The sequence below is a fragment of the Ochotona princeps genome, chromosome 1, assembly GCF_030435755.1.
Source record: "Ochotona princeps isolate mOchPri1 chromosome 1, mOchPri1.hap1, whole genome shotgun sequence".
NCBI classification, from domain to species: Eukaryota; Metazoa; Chordata; class Mammalia; order Lagomorpha; family Ochotonidae; genus Ochotona; species Ochotona princeps.
This window is the reverse complement of record NC_080832.1, coordinates 104,068,235-104,085,180: the sequence shown is the minus strand read 5'-3', so window position 1 is coordinate 104,085,180 and position 16,946 is coordinate 104,068,235. Positions and strand designations below refer to the sequence as shown.

The 16,946-nt window shown below is 40.3% G+C and overlaps 1 protein-coding gene across 2 annotated transcripts in view; it reads left to right on the top strand.

Moving 5' to 3' along the window:
- CDC5L (cell division cycle 5 like) overlaps positions 1–16,498 on the top strand; it is a 50,518-nt gene extending 34,020 nt beyond the window's left edge. For both annotated transcript variants that reach the window (XM_058662367.1, XM_058662372.1), the window contains 6 exons: positions 151–315; positions 1,180–1,260; positions 2,170–2,412; positions 7,243–7,440; positions 14,818–15,030; positions 16,072–16,498. In XM_058662367.1, the coding sequence (XP_058518350.1) occupies positions 151–315; positions 1,180–1,260; positions 2,170–2,412; positions 7,243–7,440; positions 14,818–15,030; positions 16,072–16,176 (1,005 nt within the window). In that variant the 3' untranslated portion in view covers positions 16,177–16,498. The remainder of the gene's footprint in view (positions 1–150; positions 316–1,179; positions 1,261–2,169; positions 2,413–7,242; positions 7,441–14,817; positions 15,031–16,071) is intronic.
- The last annotated feature ends 448 nt before the right edge of the window (positions 16,499–16,946 follow it).

Sequence of the window (16,946 nt, the reverse complement as noted above, 5' to 3'; positions counted from 1 at the left end):
AGAAAAGAACCAAAATACTTGTCTCAGTTCTGACAGTAAGGATCATTTTCTAGAATTAATGTTAGGCTTTTTTTTGTTTTAAGGAAGTCTGATAAAATGTTGTTAAATGTGTAACGCATGAATTGAGGGGAACCAATTTTTTTTCTACAGGAAAGAGAATCTCGTGAGCATCTCCGTTTAGGGTTGTTGGGCCTTCCTGCCCCTAAGAATGATTTTGAAATTGTTCTACCAGAAAATGCTGAGAAGGAGCTGGAGGAGCGGGAAGTAGACGATGCTTATATTGAAGATGCTGCTGATGTGGATGCCCGAAAGCAGGTGGGTAACTCCTGGGAGGAAGTGTGAGTTGGGCTGAAGGCTCTGCTGGCTTCACAAATGAAGAACAGGGTCTTCTACTTAAAGTTTTTTTTTTTTTTTTAATATCTTGAAGTATCCAAAAAATCAGTGAGTGACTCACATCTTGGGTTGGTTGAGTACATGATTTTAAACCTGTGCAAACTAATAAAGAACGGATTTGGAAGTTACAAAGGGTGTCAGAATAGTTTAATATATCTTACAGTTAGTTACATCTTCATTTGCTTGTAATAGCCTAAGCAGTGTAAATTAGGGAGATAGTAACCCCACTTTAGCACTTAGGAAACCGTCAGAGGATTTAGCTCTCCGAGCTGATACGGCTGGTGAGAGGTGGCTCCTGAAGTACAGCTGAGATTCTGTGATTTCTTTCAGTAAATCCTTATAAGTTCAGGGGATTAGAATGAGAACTGTCAGTGAGAATTACATTTATTCTAGAAATGGCATGAAATTTTATTGTGTTACCATGTTTGTAATTGAAAGATCAGGAAACATTGTCTAGCTTTGAATTGAAAGTCAATAGCTTTTGGTGAAAGAGAAAAGTTGTATTGAGGGAATCTTAAATTTAGGATTCGTATTTAGATAAGAGTTTATTTGGTGGATGCAGCCATGTAAATTTGGAGAATGCTTTGGTAGACATTGAAGGTTCCTAGTTTTTATGAGAATGAGTAGTTTCTGTTGCTTAACTTTATCTTCCTATAAAATTAAACAGATTTCCACAGTATTAGCTCTTGAATGTGTCTGATCCTACAGACTGGAGCATCTTCAGCTTTATTGAGAAGTGTTAACTGTTGTATAGCTGCAGTAATGGATATAAAAATCACTTTTTAGGCCATTCGAGATGCAGAGCGTGCAAAAGAAATGAAGCGAATGCACAAAGCTGTCCAGAAAGATCTGCCAAGACCATCAGAAGTAAGTGCTAGCATTTCTGGCTTAGGAAGTTTTAAATTTCTCTTTATAGGATTGATATTTTTATGAAACAGAATTTCATCTTCCATTCTTTAAAATGCAGCACTGGGAGTGGGAGTAGGGAGCATTTAGCCTAGTGGTTAAGATGTCTGTCCTGTTTTGGGGAACATGGGTTTGATACCTAATACAGACTCTGGGAGGCAGTGGTGATAGCTTAAGCAGTTGGGTTTCTGCCATTCATGAGACCCGCTAATGTGGAAGACCTGAATTGAGTTCCCAGTTCGGCTTTGTGCCAGCCCACTCCCTGCTATCATGGGCATTTGAAGAGTGAATCATAAGACAGAGGTGGAACTGTCTCTTTCTCTAGCATTCTTCCTTCTCCCCTCCTCTCCCCTTTGTCTTGATCTCAAATACATTTTGGAAAAGTAAATTTTTGTAAAGGGTTATTTGTTTTTATTTGAAAGTCAGATATGCAAGTGGAAGGAGAGACAGAAAGCTCTTCTGTCTGCTGGTTCACTCCCCAGGTGACCACAGTGGCAGAGCTAAGCTGATGTGAAGCCAGGAGCTTCTTCTGAGTCTCCCTCGTTGGTGTAGGGTCCCAAGGCTTTGGGCCATCTTCTGCTGCTTTCCTAGGCTACAAGCAGGGAGCTAGATGGGAAGTTGAGCAGCGGGGACCCAAATCAGCCCCTGCATGGGATCCTGGCAGTTGCAAGGTGAGGATTTAGCCACTAGGCTATCATATTGGTCCTAGGAAAGTAAAGAAATTTAAATGTTTACTGTTACCAGTAAGAATTGCAAAGGAAAAATAGGTTGTTTCTGAAAATGTGAATCTTGCAGATTTATTCATGTTGCAGCTGGCAATAACAGTTTGGAGTAATGTGTTTGGTAATTGTACTTGTTTTACAATTTTAGGTAAATGAAACTATTTTAAGACCCTTAAATGTAGAACCACCTCTGACAGACTTACAGAAAAGCGAAGAACTAATCAAAAAAGAAATGATTACAATGCTCCATTATGATCTTCTCCATCACCCTTATGAACCATCTGGGAATAAAAAAGGCAAAACTGTAGGATTTGGTACTAATAATTCAGAGCACATTACCTATCTGGAACATAATCCTTATGAAAAGTTCTCCAAAGAAGAGCTGAAAAAGGTATGTGGAGCAGGAATATTTCTTCCAGGAGATTTAAATGTTTGTTTAGATGCTGTGTATCATGAACAGATACGTACGTAATTTGCCACACTGATATAAATTATATACAGTCGAAACATATGGTTTTAGGAGCTACGTGCTCATAGTGTTAGGAGAAGAACATGCTTTAAGTGCCCCTTCCCTCATGCTCAGCAATGAACATTGATCAGGTAAACAAGTACAATGGTGGCAGGGTGTTGTTTCCTGAGTGTTTGGCTTGATTGACGTTTGCTACAGTTGCCATTCTCTGTTCATCTCTGCTGTCTCTGAATAGAATATAATGCCTTTAATACATAGAGCTCACTTTCTCAATTATTTAGACTAATATTAAAGGTCATTGATATTTAGGTACTCCTTAAGGTATACTGGGGTTATGTCCTAATCAGCTCACTGTAAGTCGGAAGTAATGTTAAGTCGGAAATGCTGAACGTGACAACTTAGCAATGCAGTTTGCTGTGGATTACTGGGTAGTTAAGTACTGATCACACGGCTAACTGGGTGCTCCAGCTTTTGCTGTATTCAGCATTGTGAGGTTATAATGCATGTCTTTAGCCCAGGAAAAGATGAAAAAAAGAAAAATGTGAAGTGGAATATCCACTGGGTTCCTGTTGGCTTTTGTACCATTGTAAAGCTAAAGAGTTGAACCATTGCCAAGTGAGGACTGTCTGAATTAAAGGTATTTGTAAATTTAAGGTTTTTTTAAAATTTTGTTTCTTTTTATTATTATCATTTTATGATACATTTCCATAGGTCCTGGAATTTCCCTTATCCCCTCCCCAATTCCCTCTCCCCTCACTGATTTTCCCTGTATTATTACTATAGTATAGTTCTTCATACACAGTCCATCATTGCGGGCATGGACAATGGCAGAGAGTCCAGCATTCTGTTGTCAAGATATAGTTAACAGTTTCATTGAGAGTCCATCTTTGAAAATAGAAATGCATACTGCATTGTATTCTCACATCTGGATGTGATAGTCTCCATTACACAGTTACTATACATCCTCTTAAATGAAAAGCCACAATACAAAATCAACAGCAGGAAGGAACAAAAAAGAAATTAACAATACCATGAAGTTAAATAACATGCTACTGAATGACTAATGTGACACTGAAGAAATGAAAAAGAAAATCAAGAACCTTCTTGAAGAAAATGATGCTACTGTATGATCTATGAGTCACTGAAGAATTTAATCAGAAGAAAGTTTTTTTTTTTTTTTTAAGATTTATTATTATTGGAAAGTCGGATATGCAGAGAGGAGGAGAGACAGAGAGGATTATCTTCCATCCAATGTTTCACTCCCCAAGTGAGCCACAATGGGCCGGTGTGCGCCAATCCAATGCCGGGAACCAGGAACCTCTTTCAGGTCTCCCACACGGTGCAGGGTCCCAAAGCTTTGGGCCGTCCTCAACTGCTTTCCCAGGCCACAAGCAGGGAGCTGGATGGGAAGTGGAGCTGCCGGGATTAGAACCGGCGCCCATATGGGATCCCGGTGCGTTCAAGGCGAGGACTTTAGCTGCTAGGCCTCGCCGCCGGGCCCCAGAAGAAAGTGTTTTGAAGAGATGAAACTAAAACAAAAAAAAGTCAAAATCCATGAGATAAAGTTTCCGGTGATCTTTGGTGAAAGGTGTCTCCTGTAGGCAATAAATAGATGGGTTTTAGTTTTATTTTTATTTATTTATTTTTTTAAAGATTTATTTTTATTACAAAGTCAGATATACAGAGAGGAGGAGAGACAGAGAGGAAGATCTTCCGTCCGATGATTCACTCCCCAAGTGAGCCGCAACAGGCCGGTGCATGCCGATCCAAGGACGGGAACCAGGAACCTCTTCCTGGTCTCCCACGTGGGTGCAGTGTCCCAGTGCATTGGGCCGTCCTCAACTGCTTTCCCAGGCCACAAGCAGGGAGCTGGATGGGAAGTGGAGCTGCCGGGATTAGAACCGGCGCCCGAATGGGATCCCAGCGCGTTCAAGGCGAGGACTTTAGCTGCTAGGCCACGCCGCCGGGCCCGGGTTTTATTTTTTAATGCAGTGTACTAATCTATGACATTTGATTGATGATATTCAGGGTTAATGTGAATGGGTGGTAATTTGGTCCTATCATTTTAGCAATGGTTTGTTCATTGATTGAGTCTTCTGTCATTTTACTGGAATGTTCTTCACATTTGCCTTTCGTTTTGTTTGGTGCTATTCCTCTTCTCTATCAAGAGAACATGTTTAAGTATCAATTGTAGGGCAGGTTTGGAAGTGGCATATTGTTTTAACTTTTCTTTACTGTGGAAAAATTTTACTTCATTTTCACAAAGTTTTGCTGGGTACGTTATCCTGGGCTGACAGTTTTTTACTTTTAGAATCTGGAATATATCACTCCATTCTCTTCTGACCTGTAGTTTCCTGTGAGAGGTCTCCTGTGAGTTTAATTGGCATTCCTTTATATGTCAGTTGATTTGTAAATTTAAGTTTTCACTCATTTAGAAAAGGGAAATAATTTGTGCTAAATATATCTATCCCACAACTTGTTTTGTTGCATAAAGAAATGAACGCTTTCTTAAGGTTTATCTCTTCTGTATGCACTTTCCTTTTTCTGCTGGGACAGAGCAAAAAGCTATGATTATGTGCTGGAAATCTTTACACTGGTTGAAAGAAATATAGTCAGTTCCACAGTTGTCCACTGTGGTTGGAGTGTCCCCTCCAACCATTGTGGCAGGGTTAAGATGCAGGCATTTAGGAAATGATTCACTCAGGGGCTTTGCCCTCAGGTGCAGGTTAATGCCTCATCTTGGGAGTAAGTGACTTGAGAGTGATTTCTTCTCATGCCCACCCTCTCACTGACGCCCTCCCCCATGTTAGGGAACAAGGAGTAGGCCCCTTCTAGACAGACACCTTTGATCTTGAACTTCCTGACCTCCAAACTGCTTCCAGAAAGAAGCAATTACATTAAAAGTTTTTTTTCTTCAGCCCTTAGCCCTGAGGGGCAGTGTTAGACCCATTGATTTGGAATGGGCTGTTTCAAACTTGGGAGAAAACCAGACTTCTTCCCTTTCTTCTCCTGAGCAGTTTTCCTCTCTGCCCCCTCTCAGTTTCTCATCATTTGTTTTCCTCATTGCCTGAGCAGTACTACCTCACAGAATCCTTAGACAGTGCAGAGGGGAAGGAGGGTTTCAGTTTACATTTGAACATTTTGCCCCTGAATTTTGAGGAACCTAGTTAGTTTTTTGCAGTAGAGAAACTGACATCTGTGAAGTGCCTGCTCTGTGGGAAGTACCTTTAATCGCTTGTGGCTGATAATCGGGCTACAAAATTATTGCCTGTAGTTTTCTCGTTTTAGAGTGAAAATATGAGAAAAGGAATTTAGGAAACAAGTTTTCCTCAATTGATTATACAAATGAGATTTGAAATGAGGGTCACACCCACTGCTGCTTCGGAGGCTCTATTGGGAGACACTCTAACGCAGTTTGGGAAGTATTCTAAGTATTTTTTTGAATTATTTGAAACTAAGTAGTTTAGATATTGTCTTCTATTTTGTATGCTTATAATAGATGTTCTTGCTGTTAAATAAAATGGGGGTAGCTGTTTACTTTGCAGATTCATTATGAACATTTGAAAGATAAGCTCTGATCTCCTAGACTGCCTGAGCTTATGCTGTGAATTGTTTGAGTGAAATTCATTTCTTTTAATAAAGTGTTAAATTTTTAGTAAGTACATTAAAATGAGCTGGTTTCTACTATTTCCTTTTAGAAGATATTGCTTGATGCATTCATTCTCTTCTATACGTGATTATTAAGTTAAAAAAGTGTTTTTGGTTTGCTGGTCATTTGTCTTAATTTTCTGCATTTTGATAGTATTTTCCTCTTCCAGTTTTAGCAAAAAATTAAAAGCCTTCCGTAATGCACAAAAGGTGGTTGCCAGTTTTTCGTGATCCATGACGTGTAGGGTTAGAAAGGGTTCATACTGCCTGCTCACAGAGGTTCACACTGCTCAGGTGGAGCTAGGCTCTCTACAGTTTATCCATAACTGTAGGTATTATCTACATTCATTTTACAGATGAAACAGGCTAACAGAAATTAATCAGGTTCAGGCATTCATCTAAATGATACAGTTATGATTGGAAGTCAGGTCTGTGCAAGTCCATGCCTGTTGTTCTGCCATCCTGAATCTTTTATTTGGTAGCGAACTAAAGGTGATTTGTGAACCATTATATGATTTGTGCCTTCAGTCTCATTCTCTGACTGTGTCAGAAGCATTTCTTCAGGATGAGGAAAAAGGTGTTTGAAAGCTGCCTGGTTTCCCTTCACACCCTGAGTGTCAGGTGGGATGGGAGATTGGAAGGAGCATAGCCAAGCCTTGCTGTCGTCCAGCTGGGGTCCTGCCTCTCCTGCTCGCTAACCATGTGGCCTCGAACAAGCCATTTAATCTGAGCCTCAACTTCAGCAGCTTTACAGTGAGGTTGATGTTGGCTATTTTGGGATAATGTGCATTCCTGGCACGTAGTAGTTACCTTAGAAATGGTAGCTACTATTACAATAAACAATAATTGAAAACAAAGAATGTTTTGACTGTTGGGGAAAACATGGCTGCTTGACCTTTTAAAATTAATCTGCATGAACTTACAGGCTTCGTGATTCATTTTTCTTTTATATGGTTCCTGCCTTCCAGAAAGTAACCAGCCAACCAGCTCTTTTTGTCTTTGACTCAAGTATGGAGGAGAAACAAAAACTAGCAATTTTAGGCTCTCTGGTGATGGCAGGTATTTGTATTGCTGCTCACTGACTGGAATCATTCTTATGAACAGGCCCAGGATGTTCTGGTGCAGGAGATGGAAGTGGTGAAACAAGGCATGAGCCATGGAGAACTCTCAAGTGAGGCTTACAACCAGGTGTGGGAAGAATGCTACAGCCAAGTTTTGTATCTTCCTGGGCAGAGCCGCTACACCCGGGCCAATCTAGCTAGCAAAAAGGACAGAATCGAATCACTTGAAAAGAGGCTTGAGGTTAGTACTCTTAAAATTTCAGTTTAAATGTACCCTGCTTGAAATTGTGCACCAAATAGTGCCTCTTACAAGAACTGCACAGAACTAGACCTAAGGTAAGTGCTGGCTTTTAATTCTTGGGGAACACTGCCCTGAGGTGTTTGATCTTTGTTCACTGGTTTTTCAGCTTGTTGGTCTTCATGACTGAAGAATGCCCTACAGGTTGGTCCACAGTCAGTCAGAACCTTGCAGCTGCAAGTCACAAGCAGCTGAGACATTAACACCAGTCACTCCGAACAATGTAGATCAAAAATGAAAGGGTTTTTCTTGAATGAGGAGACAGTGCCAAAGAATTTTCTTGTTATGCTCAAGAAGGCGCTTGTACAAAATTGGACACTTGACCGTTCATCTGGTTTTATGATTGCATTGGAGAGAGAACTCAGCTGCATTGCCTTAACAGTAGCTTCCGTGATTTCCGGTGTCTGAAAACGTTGACACGTACAAGAAGCAGTTTCATGGCATGTGATTTCTTTATTTAGTATGCATGTCTTGAATTCCAGAATATGTATAGGCATTTTGTCAGTGGTTTGTAAATCTAGGTTCACAGACCACCAGACTGCCTTGTGGCTTCTTTATTTTATTTATTTTTAATTTTTAAAATTTATTTTGAAAGATTTATTTTTATTGGAAAGACGGATAATACAGAGAGGAGGAAACACAGAGAGGAAGAAACACAGAGAGGAAGATCTTCCATCTAATGATTCACTCCCCAAGTGACTACAACAGCTGGAGTGAGCCAATCCAAAGCCAGGAGCCAGGAGCCTCCTCCGGGTCTCCCACACGGTGCAGGGTCCCAAAGCTTTGGGCCGTCCTCAACTGCATTCCCACGCCACAGGCAGGGAGCTGGGTAGGAAGCGGGGCTGCTGGGATTGGAACAGGTGCCCATATGGATTCTGGCGCATTCAAGGCGAGGACTTTAACCGCTACGCTATCGCGCTGGGCCCGTGAATTCTTAATAATGGCTTTGTATGGGAAGTTTCTGAGACTGATATAAGATGGGTAGGAGAAGTACGGACTTCAGGCAGCTGTGTTCAAAAAGTGGTCTCAGTTTTCTGTTTTATGTTGTTACCAGTTTACAGAGAACAGAGTTGAAAGTTTGCTAAAATAGAAATGGTAAAATCACTTGAGGTGGTTATGGAAATGAGCAAGAAGAAGCAATGTATTTTTTTCTTCTTTAATTTATTTGAAAGACACAGTGACAAAGAGCTTCCATTTGCTGGTTCATTCCCCAAATGTCCACAGTTGGCTGGGGCTGGGCAAGGCTGAAGTCAAAGAGCCAGGAATTCTACCTGGGTCTCCTATGTGGATGGGTTACTTGGGTTATTGTCTGCTACTTCCTACATGCCTTAGAGAGTGGATTGGGAGTGGAGGAGGGACACAATGCCAGGCAGTCTGATTATGGGATGCAGGTATTCCAAACCCCAGTTTAACCTGCTGCACCGCAGTTTCTGCTCTAGCAGTATCTTAGTTTGAAAGTTGCTCTGGGGCCCAGCACAGTAGCCTAGTGGCTAAAGTCTTTGCGTTGCACGTGCCAGGATCCCATATGGGTGCGGGTTCATGTCCCAGCAGTCCCATTTCCCATCCAGCTCCCTGCTTGTGGCCCAAAGCCTTGGGACCCTGCTCCCGCGTGGTAGACCCGGAAGAAGCTCCTGGCACCTGGCTTCGGATCGGTGCAGCTCCAGCCATTGTGGCCACTTGAATAATTCAGTGGACGGAAGATCTTCCTCTGTCTTTCCTCCTTTCTGTTTATATCTGCCTTTCCAATTTAAAAAAAAAAATCTTTTTTTGAAAAAAAAGGAAAGTTAGTTTGAGTCTGTTTGACCTTTATGGTTACAAGTGTAGGCATCTAATGGTTAATTGCATGAACTTCTTTTGTCTCTCTTTTTTTCCATCTTTGCAATTAGTGGGAAATGGAATGTTTCTGAAGTACTACTCCTCTTGGAAAATTTTTGCATTTCAATGCTGCTGGTTACTTTAGTTGTATGATCAACTTCCAGCAGGGTGTGCTATTGCTCTGTGTTTTGGTTCTGAGTTAAAGTTGGCAAAAATAGAACTTCAGTGGTTAAATTTTAAGTTGTATTTTCTGTTGTGTAGGCTCCATTTCTTATAAGTGGTAGTTAGCACTGTAATTCTGATCTAAGATCAGCAGCATAATTGATTGGAAAGCTGTTTGGAAAGCTCTCTTGTAACATTTATATATAAATACTTAGGTCTCACTTAAGTTTGAAAATCTTCTCATTTGATGTAGGTAAACTTTTTCTGCCCCAAATGGTAAGAACATTTTGTGCTGTTTAAAATTTAAAGAAACTTTTTTCTCTAAATCTCATTTACTTTGTTGGAGTACTAACTTTCATGACAGCAAATAAATGTGTCATGAAGTGAGTGGTGCCATAAAGTACAGTAATTTTTATTTCTGTATTGAATTGGTCTTGTGAGTTTTGAAGGGAAAAATACAGAAAGGACCACTGCTGTTCTTTTGGAGATTTATTTGGGTCGTTTATGAGCAACCATTAAAAACATGTGGTTCTCTTTGTTCAGTTCAGTACCAGGAACTGAAATCTTCCGTTGAACTATTTTTGTTGAAGGATTGGTGATTTTGGAAAAATATTCATGAAACAGTCTGAAGTAATTTTTCTTTTTTTGACTCCTGGATAACTTAACTTTATTGTTTACTCGGCTAGTTAGTTTTAAAGAATACTTAATCAAATCCTTTAATTTAGTAAAAGTATCCTTATTTCAAATGAAAGTTCATTAAATCTTTAAAAAGAAGAAAAGCAGCCCAGAGACCCAAACAAACAAATCCCCCATTTTATTTGTATCCATCCCTAATTCAGAACTAGATTTCTCATCGCTTTAGAAGACACAGTTTTACTGGTTTGAAAGACATAAATATTTTATTTCAATTGTGGTAATTCTTTCATCATTTCAGTTGATTGCTAAATTATAAACATTATTCAAAGTTTGTTGTGGGGAAGGAACTCCAGTTATATTGTATAAACTAAACACTATACTGAAATTATCCTTTCCACTCCTAGGCTCAGGGAGATATGCTGTTCTGTGCAAGCACAGTGCACCGTGACTGCCAGTGTGTTTGGCTTTTGCTGCCATGAACTTTAGAACAGTGAGTCTAAATTATGGCCCCATCACAGCCTATCAAGCAAGATGAGATCCAGCTTTGTCGTGGCTGGTGTCTTTTCAATGGATTAAAAAAATATGCCCTGAGGTTTATTTTAGAGGTAGTCTTGGAGCTATTATTCATGATTAATATTTGAAACTTTAGCGCTTAACTGAAAATCCTTGAAATACTAATTCAAGACTAGCAGAACCATCTCCGATTTTGGGTAAAATGTGGTAGGGACTGTGTGTGTGCTAGCAGTCTGTTAAGTAAATAAAATCATAATGTAGTTGTAGATCAGAAGTAAGTGGGAAAGATTTTTGAATTGTAACCAAGTCTGCGTTCTGTTCTGCTTTGGGAGCAGAATTAACTTTCAAACCTTTGTGTGTTCCAATAGGCAATGATGGCACACAGAAGTGGCTGCTAATATGAGAAGAGGATAGTTCCGCAAGCACAGCATGTTGCGGATGTCCTAACAAGGTGGCAGGAAAGCTTGTGGTTTAGTAGCTCCTAAAGGCATTTCAGACATACTGTGGGAGAGCAGAGTGATTGCTGTTCAGTAGTGAGACCCCGATCAGTGAGAAAAGCTATTTCCTGTTCATTTTCATGTTTTCCTTTAAGAAGTATGATTGTAAGACTGTAGGAAATTTTTCACTGAATGGCTAGAAATAAAAGAGCTTCATGTTTACTTGTCACATTCAGTGCGTATCACTGGTCATCTGCTGGAGGCAGGACACTGTTCTTGACCTTGAACGCACAGCTGGGACTGGGTTAGATGAGCTCTCTGCTCTGTGGGCTTTGGTTATCTGCAGAATGCTGACTGTGGAGAACCTTGTTTTCTGACATTGCCAGATAAATGAGTCATTACTGTAATTGGGAGGTGCAAATAGAATTTGAAGTGCTCTAATTTGTTTCCACTTTAAGTGGAAATAGGAAATCATCTGAAGACATAATTATTTTGAGTGAAATAATTTCCAGTAGGTACAAAAGCAAAATGAGAAGTCTGAATTTAGTCCTGCCATTAAATTTAATAGTATTTGAAATAGTATCTAAGCTGCTATGCTGAGCAAGTTTGGCTGGAAAGTAGATTTTGTCATGTTCACTATAAAATGGAAAGGCTTTCCTTAGAGGTAGAAACTGGGTTCAAAAGTAATACTTTTCTCCCTCTATTTTACTGGCACAGTGTGTGGAGTCAAGAAATATTATGTAATGTTGACTTTCTTGGAAATAAAAGTAATTTAAGAACACAGATAACGCCAAAGTCTTTCTCAGTGTGTTTGGAATCTCTTTTTAGCACCTTTGGTTTTCCTGAGGGTCTATTCTAATGACTGTGTAATAGATCCTAGTTTCTCAGTGATTTTCATTATAAAGTCAGATATTTTTACATAGGAAGAGGTCCTCAGTAGTTCGAAAGAGTGAGAATTTAGTGAGATGATTCTGGGCAGAATGTGGTGCATTTTACTTTCAGGCCTCTCAGAGTGATGCTGTGGAGGAGAGGCGTTGGCAGGCCTGGGGATTAATCCTGTTCCCAAATTCTGTATTCCGTTGTGATCCTTAAAAAATGTGACAGGTTTCTTAGTTGTCTCTAGCAACTGTAGGAATCTGCTTAGTCCAATCGTGTTTTCATAATTCTGTCTCATCGTAGAATTTTTTTGTTTTCATGGTTATGTCTCAGCATAGACTTTCTCTTGTAGTCTGTTTTATTCCTTAACACGTGTCGATGTCAGGGGTTGTCAGTTGCTTTGTTATTGTGTTACTGTCCTTGGAAAGGTTTTTGGTAAGCTGTCACTCACTGGTTAGCTTGCTTTGCATGGGTGTTATCTGATGATAATTAACTATTTATTTATTTATTAGTATTTTTTAAAGATTTATTTTATTTTTATTGGAAAGTCAGATATACAGAGAGAAAGGTCTTCCATCCAATGATTCACTGCCCAAGTGACCGCAACAGCTGGAGCTGCACCGATCCAAAACCAGGAGCTTGGAACTTCTTCCAGGTCTCCCACATGGGTGCAGAGTCCCAAGGGTTTGGGCCGTCCTCGACTGCATTCCCAGGCCACAGGCAGGGAGCTGGATGGGAAGCGGGACCACGGGGATTAGAACCGCGCCCATATGGGATCCTGGTGCGTTCAAGGCGAGAACTTTAGCCGCTAGGCCACGCCACCGGGCCCTGCATCTTTACTTGTAGAGGTTGCATTGCCAAATGAGGCCGAACTGCCATTGACTTTCTTTACTTTGCGTATTAAGCCTGTTTTTCCAGTGGCATAAGATAATATCCTGGGCCTTCAGGCAAGAGTAAGTAAGGGATGCTCTTGATGTTTGCCAACTCCCCAGTAACAGACTTCAACTGAAGACGGTATTAGAGACCATAGGATAATGTGTTTATTTTGGAATTACTTAAGCTTGGTAACCTTCTCAAGCTCACTGAGCTTGAAAGTAACAATCACACTTTTATAAGTCCCATACAGCTCCCTATTGTAATGACCCAGGGAAACACTTACGGTTCCACTGATTCATCTCCTGGGGACCATCAGTTTTCCATTGGTCTCTGGCCAATCTTTTTGAGACAGTTTCTCTTCTATGCGTTACAAAAAATAACATTTGTAGGAGTTTCTCTAAAAATAATACCTGTACTTTGTAGAGAATTTAAAAGAAATAGAAAAAATAAAGACGAAAAGAAACCAGCCTTCCAGACACCATCACCCTAACCATGGGCATGCACATGTGGCTTGACAGGTTGCCACACGCTCACACACACTCATGGTTCTTGTCTTTTTTTGTATTTGTGAGTGAAGGGAGGAAGGTGCTTACAGTTGGGATCTCTGTATAATTAACAGAAGAGCATTACAAATAGGACTGAATGCGAGAGAAAAGTGATTATTGGCTTCCATTTAAAGTCTGTGGCTACGACTAGCTTGATAGTCTCCAAACGAAATGCCTGTTACGTTTTATTCAGTTTGTGTTCAGTGTTGTTATCTGCTGTAAAAATTTTTGGGAGATGCTTGTTTTCCTTTCGCTTTACTGCTTATTAAGAATAAAAGAATTAGGGATTTTAATATATAAACAGGAAAGTACAAGGTTTTCTCAGGTATCAGGTAAGATTTTTGTGTTAGAGGTTATTGTCTGTGTTGGAAAGAATGATGAGTGGATCCATTTGTTCCATCTTGTTTGTGTGTGTCTGGGAGCTGTCTGGTGGCAATAAGCCATTCGCTCCTACAGCTTGAATTTCTCCAGGCAGATTTATAATTTTAGACAGAGGACACTCAGTGTGTTGGTGGTGATGTGTCCTAATGTGTGGACTTTGAGGTGAGACACAGTGGAGTAACTTCATCACTTAGTGGTTGTGTGGCCTAGGGACCAGTTACTTCTTTGCATCTTAAATTTCCTTACCTATAAAATGTAGGTGAATAGTAGTTTTTGTTGAATGGAAATATGAATTTGAGAATGTAAGATTAAATATGATACTGTTTGTCAAGAGGACAACAGGTTTTAGTAAGTGGGAGTTGTAAGTGTATATCACTGTTAAGAGTTAGCCAAACTGGGGCCCAGCGGCGTGGCCTAGTGGCTAAAATCCTCACCTTGCACAGATGCCAGGATCCCATATGGGCGCTGGTTCTATTCCCAGCAGCTCCACTTCCCATCCAGCTGCCTGCCTGTAGCCTGGGAAAGCAGTCGAGGACGGTCCAAAGCCCTGGGACTCTGCACCTGTGTGGGAGAGCTAGAAGAGACTCCTGGCTCCTGGCTTCAGATAGGCTCAGCTCTGGCCATTGTGGCCACTTGGGGAGTGAATCAGCAGACAGAAGATCTTCGTCTCCTCCATCTCTCCTCTTTTCTGCATATTTGACTTTCCAATAAAAAATAAATAAATCTTTAAAGAGTTAGCTAAACTGGATTAAGCTTGCTTTAATACTGTGTTGTTTGAAGATAGAACTTAATCTTGAAAAACAGGGTAGCTGCTTTTATATTCTTTGAGTTTTGATGAACATGAGAAATTTGAGACATGGGTAGGTTTTAAGAGAAAGATTGTTATTCTGAGTGAGGCTTGAAGCTCAGATTTTGGTCATTTTCAATGATTTTTGCATCATTGTGTATTTTAATATTTCATATATATATTTTGGTGTGTTAAAATAGTTGATGAACTTGTAAATTTTAATGTCTTCATTACATTTCATTAAATTGGTGTTTTCCAAATGTATTAATTGGGACCTTCCGTGTCTTCTCAGATAAACAGGGGTCACATGACCACAGAAGCCAAGAGAGCTGCAAAGATGGAAAAGAAGATGAAAATTTTGCTTGGGGGTTACCAGTCACGTGCTATGGGGCTTATGAAACAATTGAATGATTTGTGGGACCAAATTGAGCAGGCACATTTGGAGTTACGCACTTTTGAAGAACTGAAGAAACACGAAGATTCTGCCATTCCCCGGAGATTAGAGGTACCTGTGTATTCCCTCATCAGAGCATTGTTTGCCAAATCTTACTGGAGCTTTCCTTTTCCCCTGCTGATGTACAGGCCAGTTCTGAAGTTGATCCTGGCAGGTTTTATCCAGTGATAGCCCAAAGCTTCTTGACTATCTAGAATGGCCTGTGTGTAGATGGGTAGAGCAGCGAGTGGTTGACACACACCGAGTTTATTCCCTGTACAAGTTTTCTGTTTGGTGTCTAGATCGACTTTGGAATGGAGTAACTAACCCTTGCAATTTGTGCCTTTGAAGCTTAATTGCATTCCATTTTTTTGTAGCTCTGTCAGTGGAAGATAAACTGTCTTCTTGTATTGTAATGTTAGGAATCTGGGAATGAAGTTAGTCATTCTACAACATTAATTGCTTTGGCCAGGTTTAGGGTGCTGGACATCCCATGCTTGTTAGAGAGTGAACAGGGTCTGTGGAAGGGTATCTGTGGGGAACTGATAAGAAGAACTTTTTTATTTGGGGTGGAACAGATTTTACAAGATTCAAATCAAATAACCGGGCCCGGCGGTGTGGCCTAGTGGCTAAAGTCCTCGCCTTGAGTGTGCTGGGATCCCATAAGGGCACCAGTACTAATCCCGGCAGCTTCACTTCCCATCCAGCTCCCTGCTTGTGGCCTAGGAAAGCAGTCGAGGACAGCTCAAAGCTTTGGGACCCTGTACCCGTGTGGGAGACCCGGAGGAGGTTCCAGGTTCCCGGCTTCGGATCAGCACAGCACCAGCTGTTGTGGTCACTTGGGGAGTGAATCATTGGACAGAAGATCTTCCTCTCTGTCTCTCCTCCTCTCGGTATATCTGACTTTGTAATAAAAATAAATAAATCTTTAAAAAAAATCAAATAACCAAGTCAGGGAGTGGCTGCAGTACTGGTTTTGTAATGACAGTGTCTTCTGTGTTTCTCTCTTTGTGTGTGTGACCTCCTAAGAAGGTGACAAAACACTGCAAGGTGTTTTTGATTTTCAGTGTACTTACATATGAAATCATTACTCAATGTTCTGATCTCTTCCAGTGTCTAAAAGAAGATGTTCAGCGACAACAGGAAAGAGAAAAGGAACTTCAGCATAGATACGCTGATCTGCTGCTGGAGAAAGAGACTTTAAAGTCAAAATTCTGAAGTGTCGTCTCTGTCACAGAAAGGATTTGTTGCTGGTTTTCATACTCTGCAAGGCTGAAACTGATGTTTATCTTCATTGACAAATATACCCACCATCTGTGGTCCTAGGGCTGTTTATTTTAAATGATGCTCTTCTACATTCTGTGTTAAAGACTAACTCCACAGGAGGGATGAGGGTTTAAATTATTAAGATGATTATTATTGACCACTGTCATATTTGCAAAAACGTTTTTAGTTTTGGCCTTTAATTTAAAAAGCCTGACTCTAAAGTGCTGCCTGTGTGCAAACTCTTAAATAAAAACAAAATATAAAAAATTAAGAATGTAGCCCTTTGTTTGACATAGTTAGGCCCTTAGAGTGCAAACAAGCTGGGTACTCTGTCATGGTAATCTGCACCTCTTGGCAACTCAGAGTGATGATCTAGTGTCACGAGTCCTGTAAGAGGTCATTTCTCTGTATACTGACAAGATTCACTTGCTAATACCTCAGTTTTTTTAAACTTTGATTTAGGGAAGATCACTTGTCTATTGCTACTTACACACTTGAACAATTAGGATTTAAGATTTAATTTTTGTTGACTTTTTTGACAAAGGCATTTTTACATTTTCAATGAGACTGTCAGAGCTTATTAAAAATCTGCATTTTAGCTCAGCATATCATTCATGTAAGTGTAGAATTAGGGGAATAGGCAGAAATGGGGAGATCTAATTTTTTAACAATTCGTATAAAATGGTTAAGTACAGTATCTGTTGGCTACAGACTCATTCTAG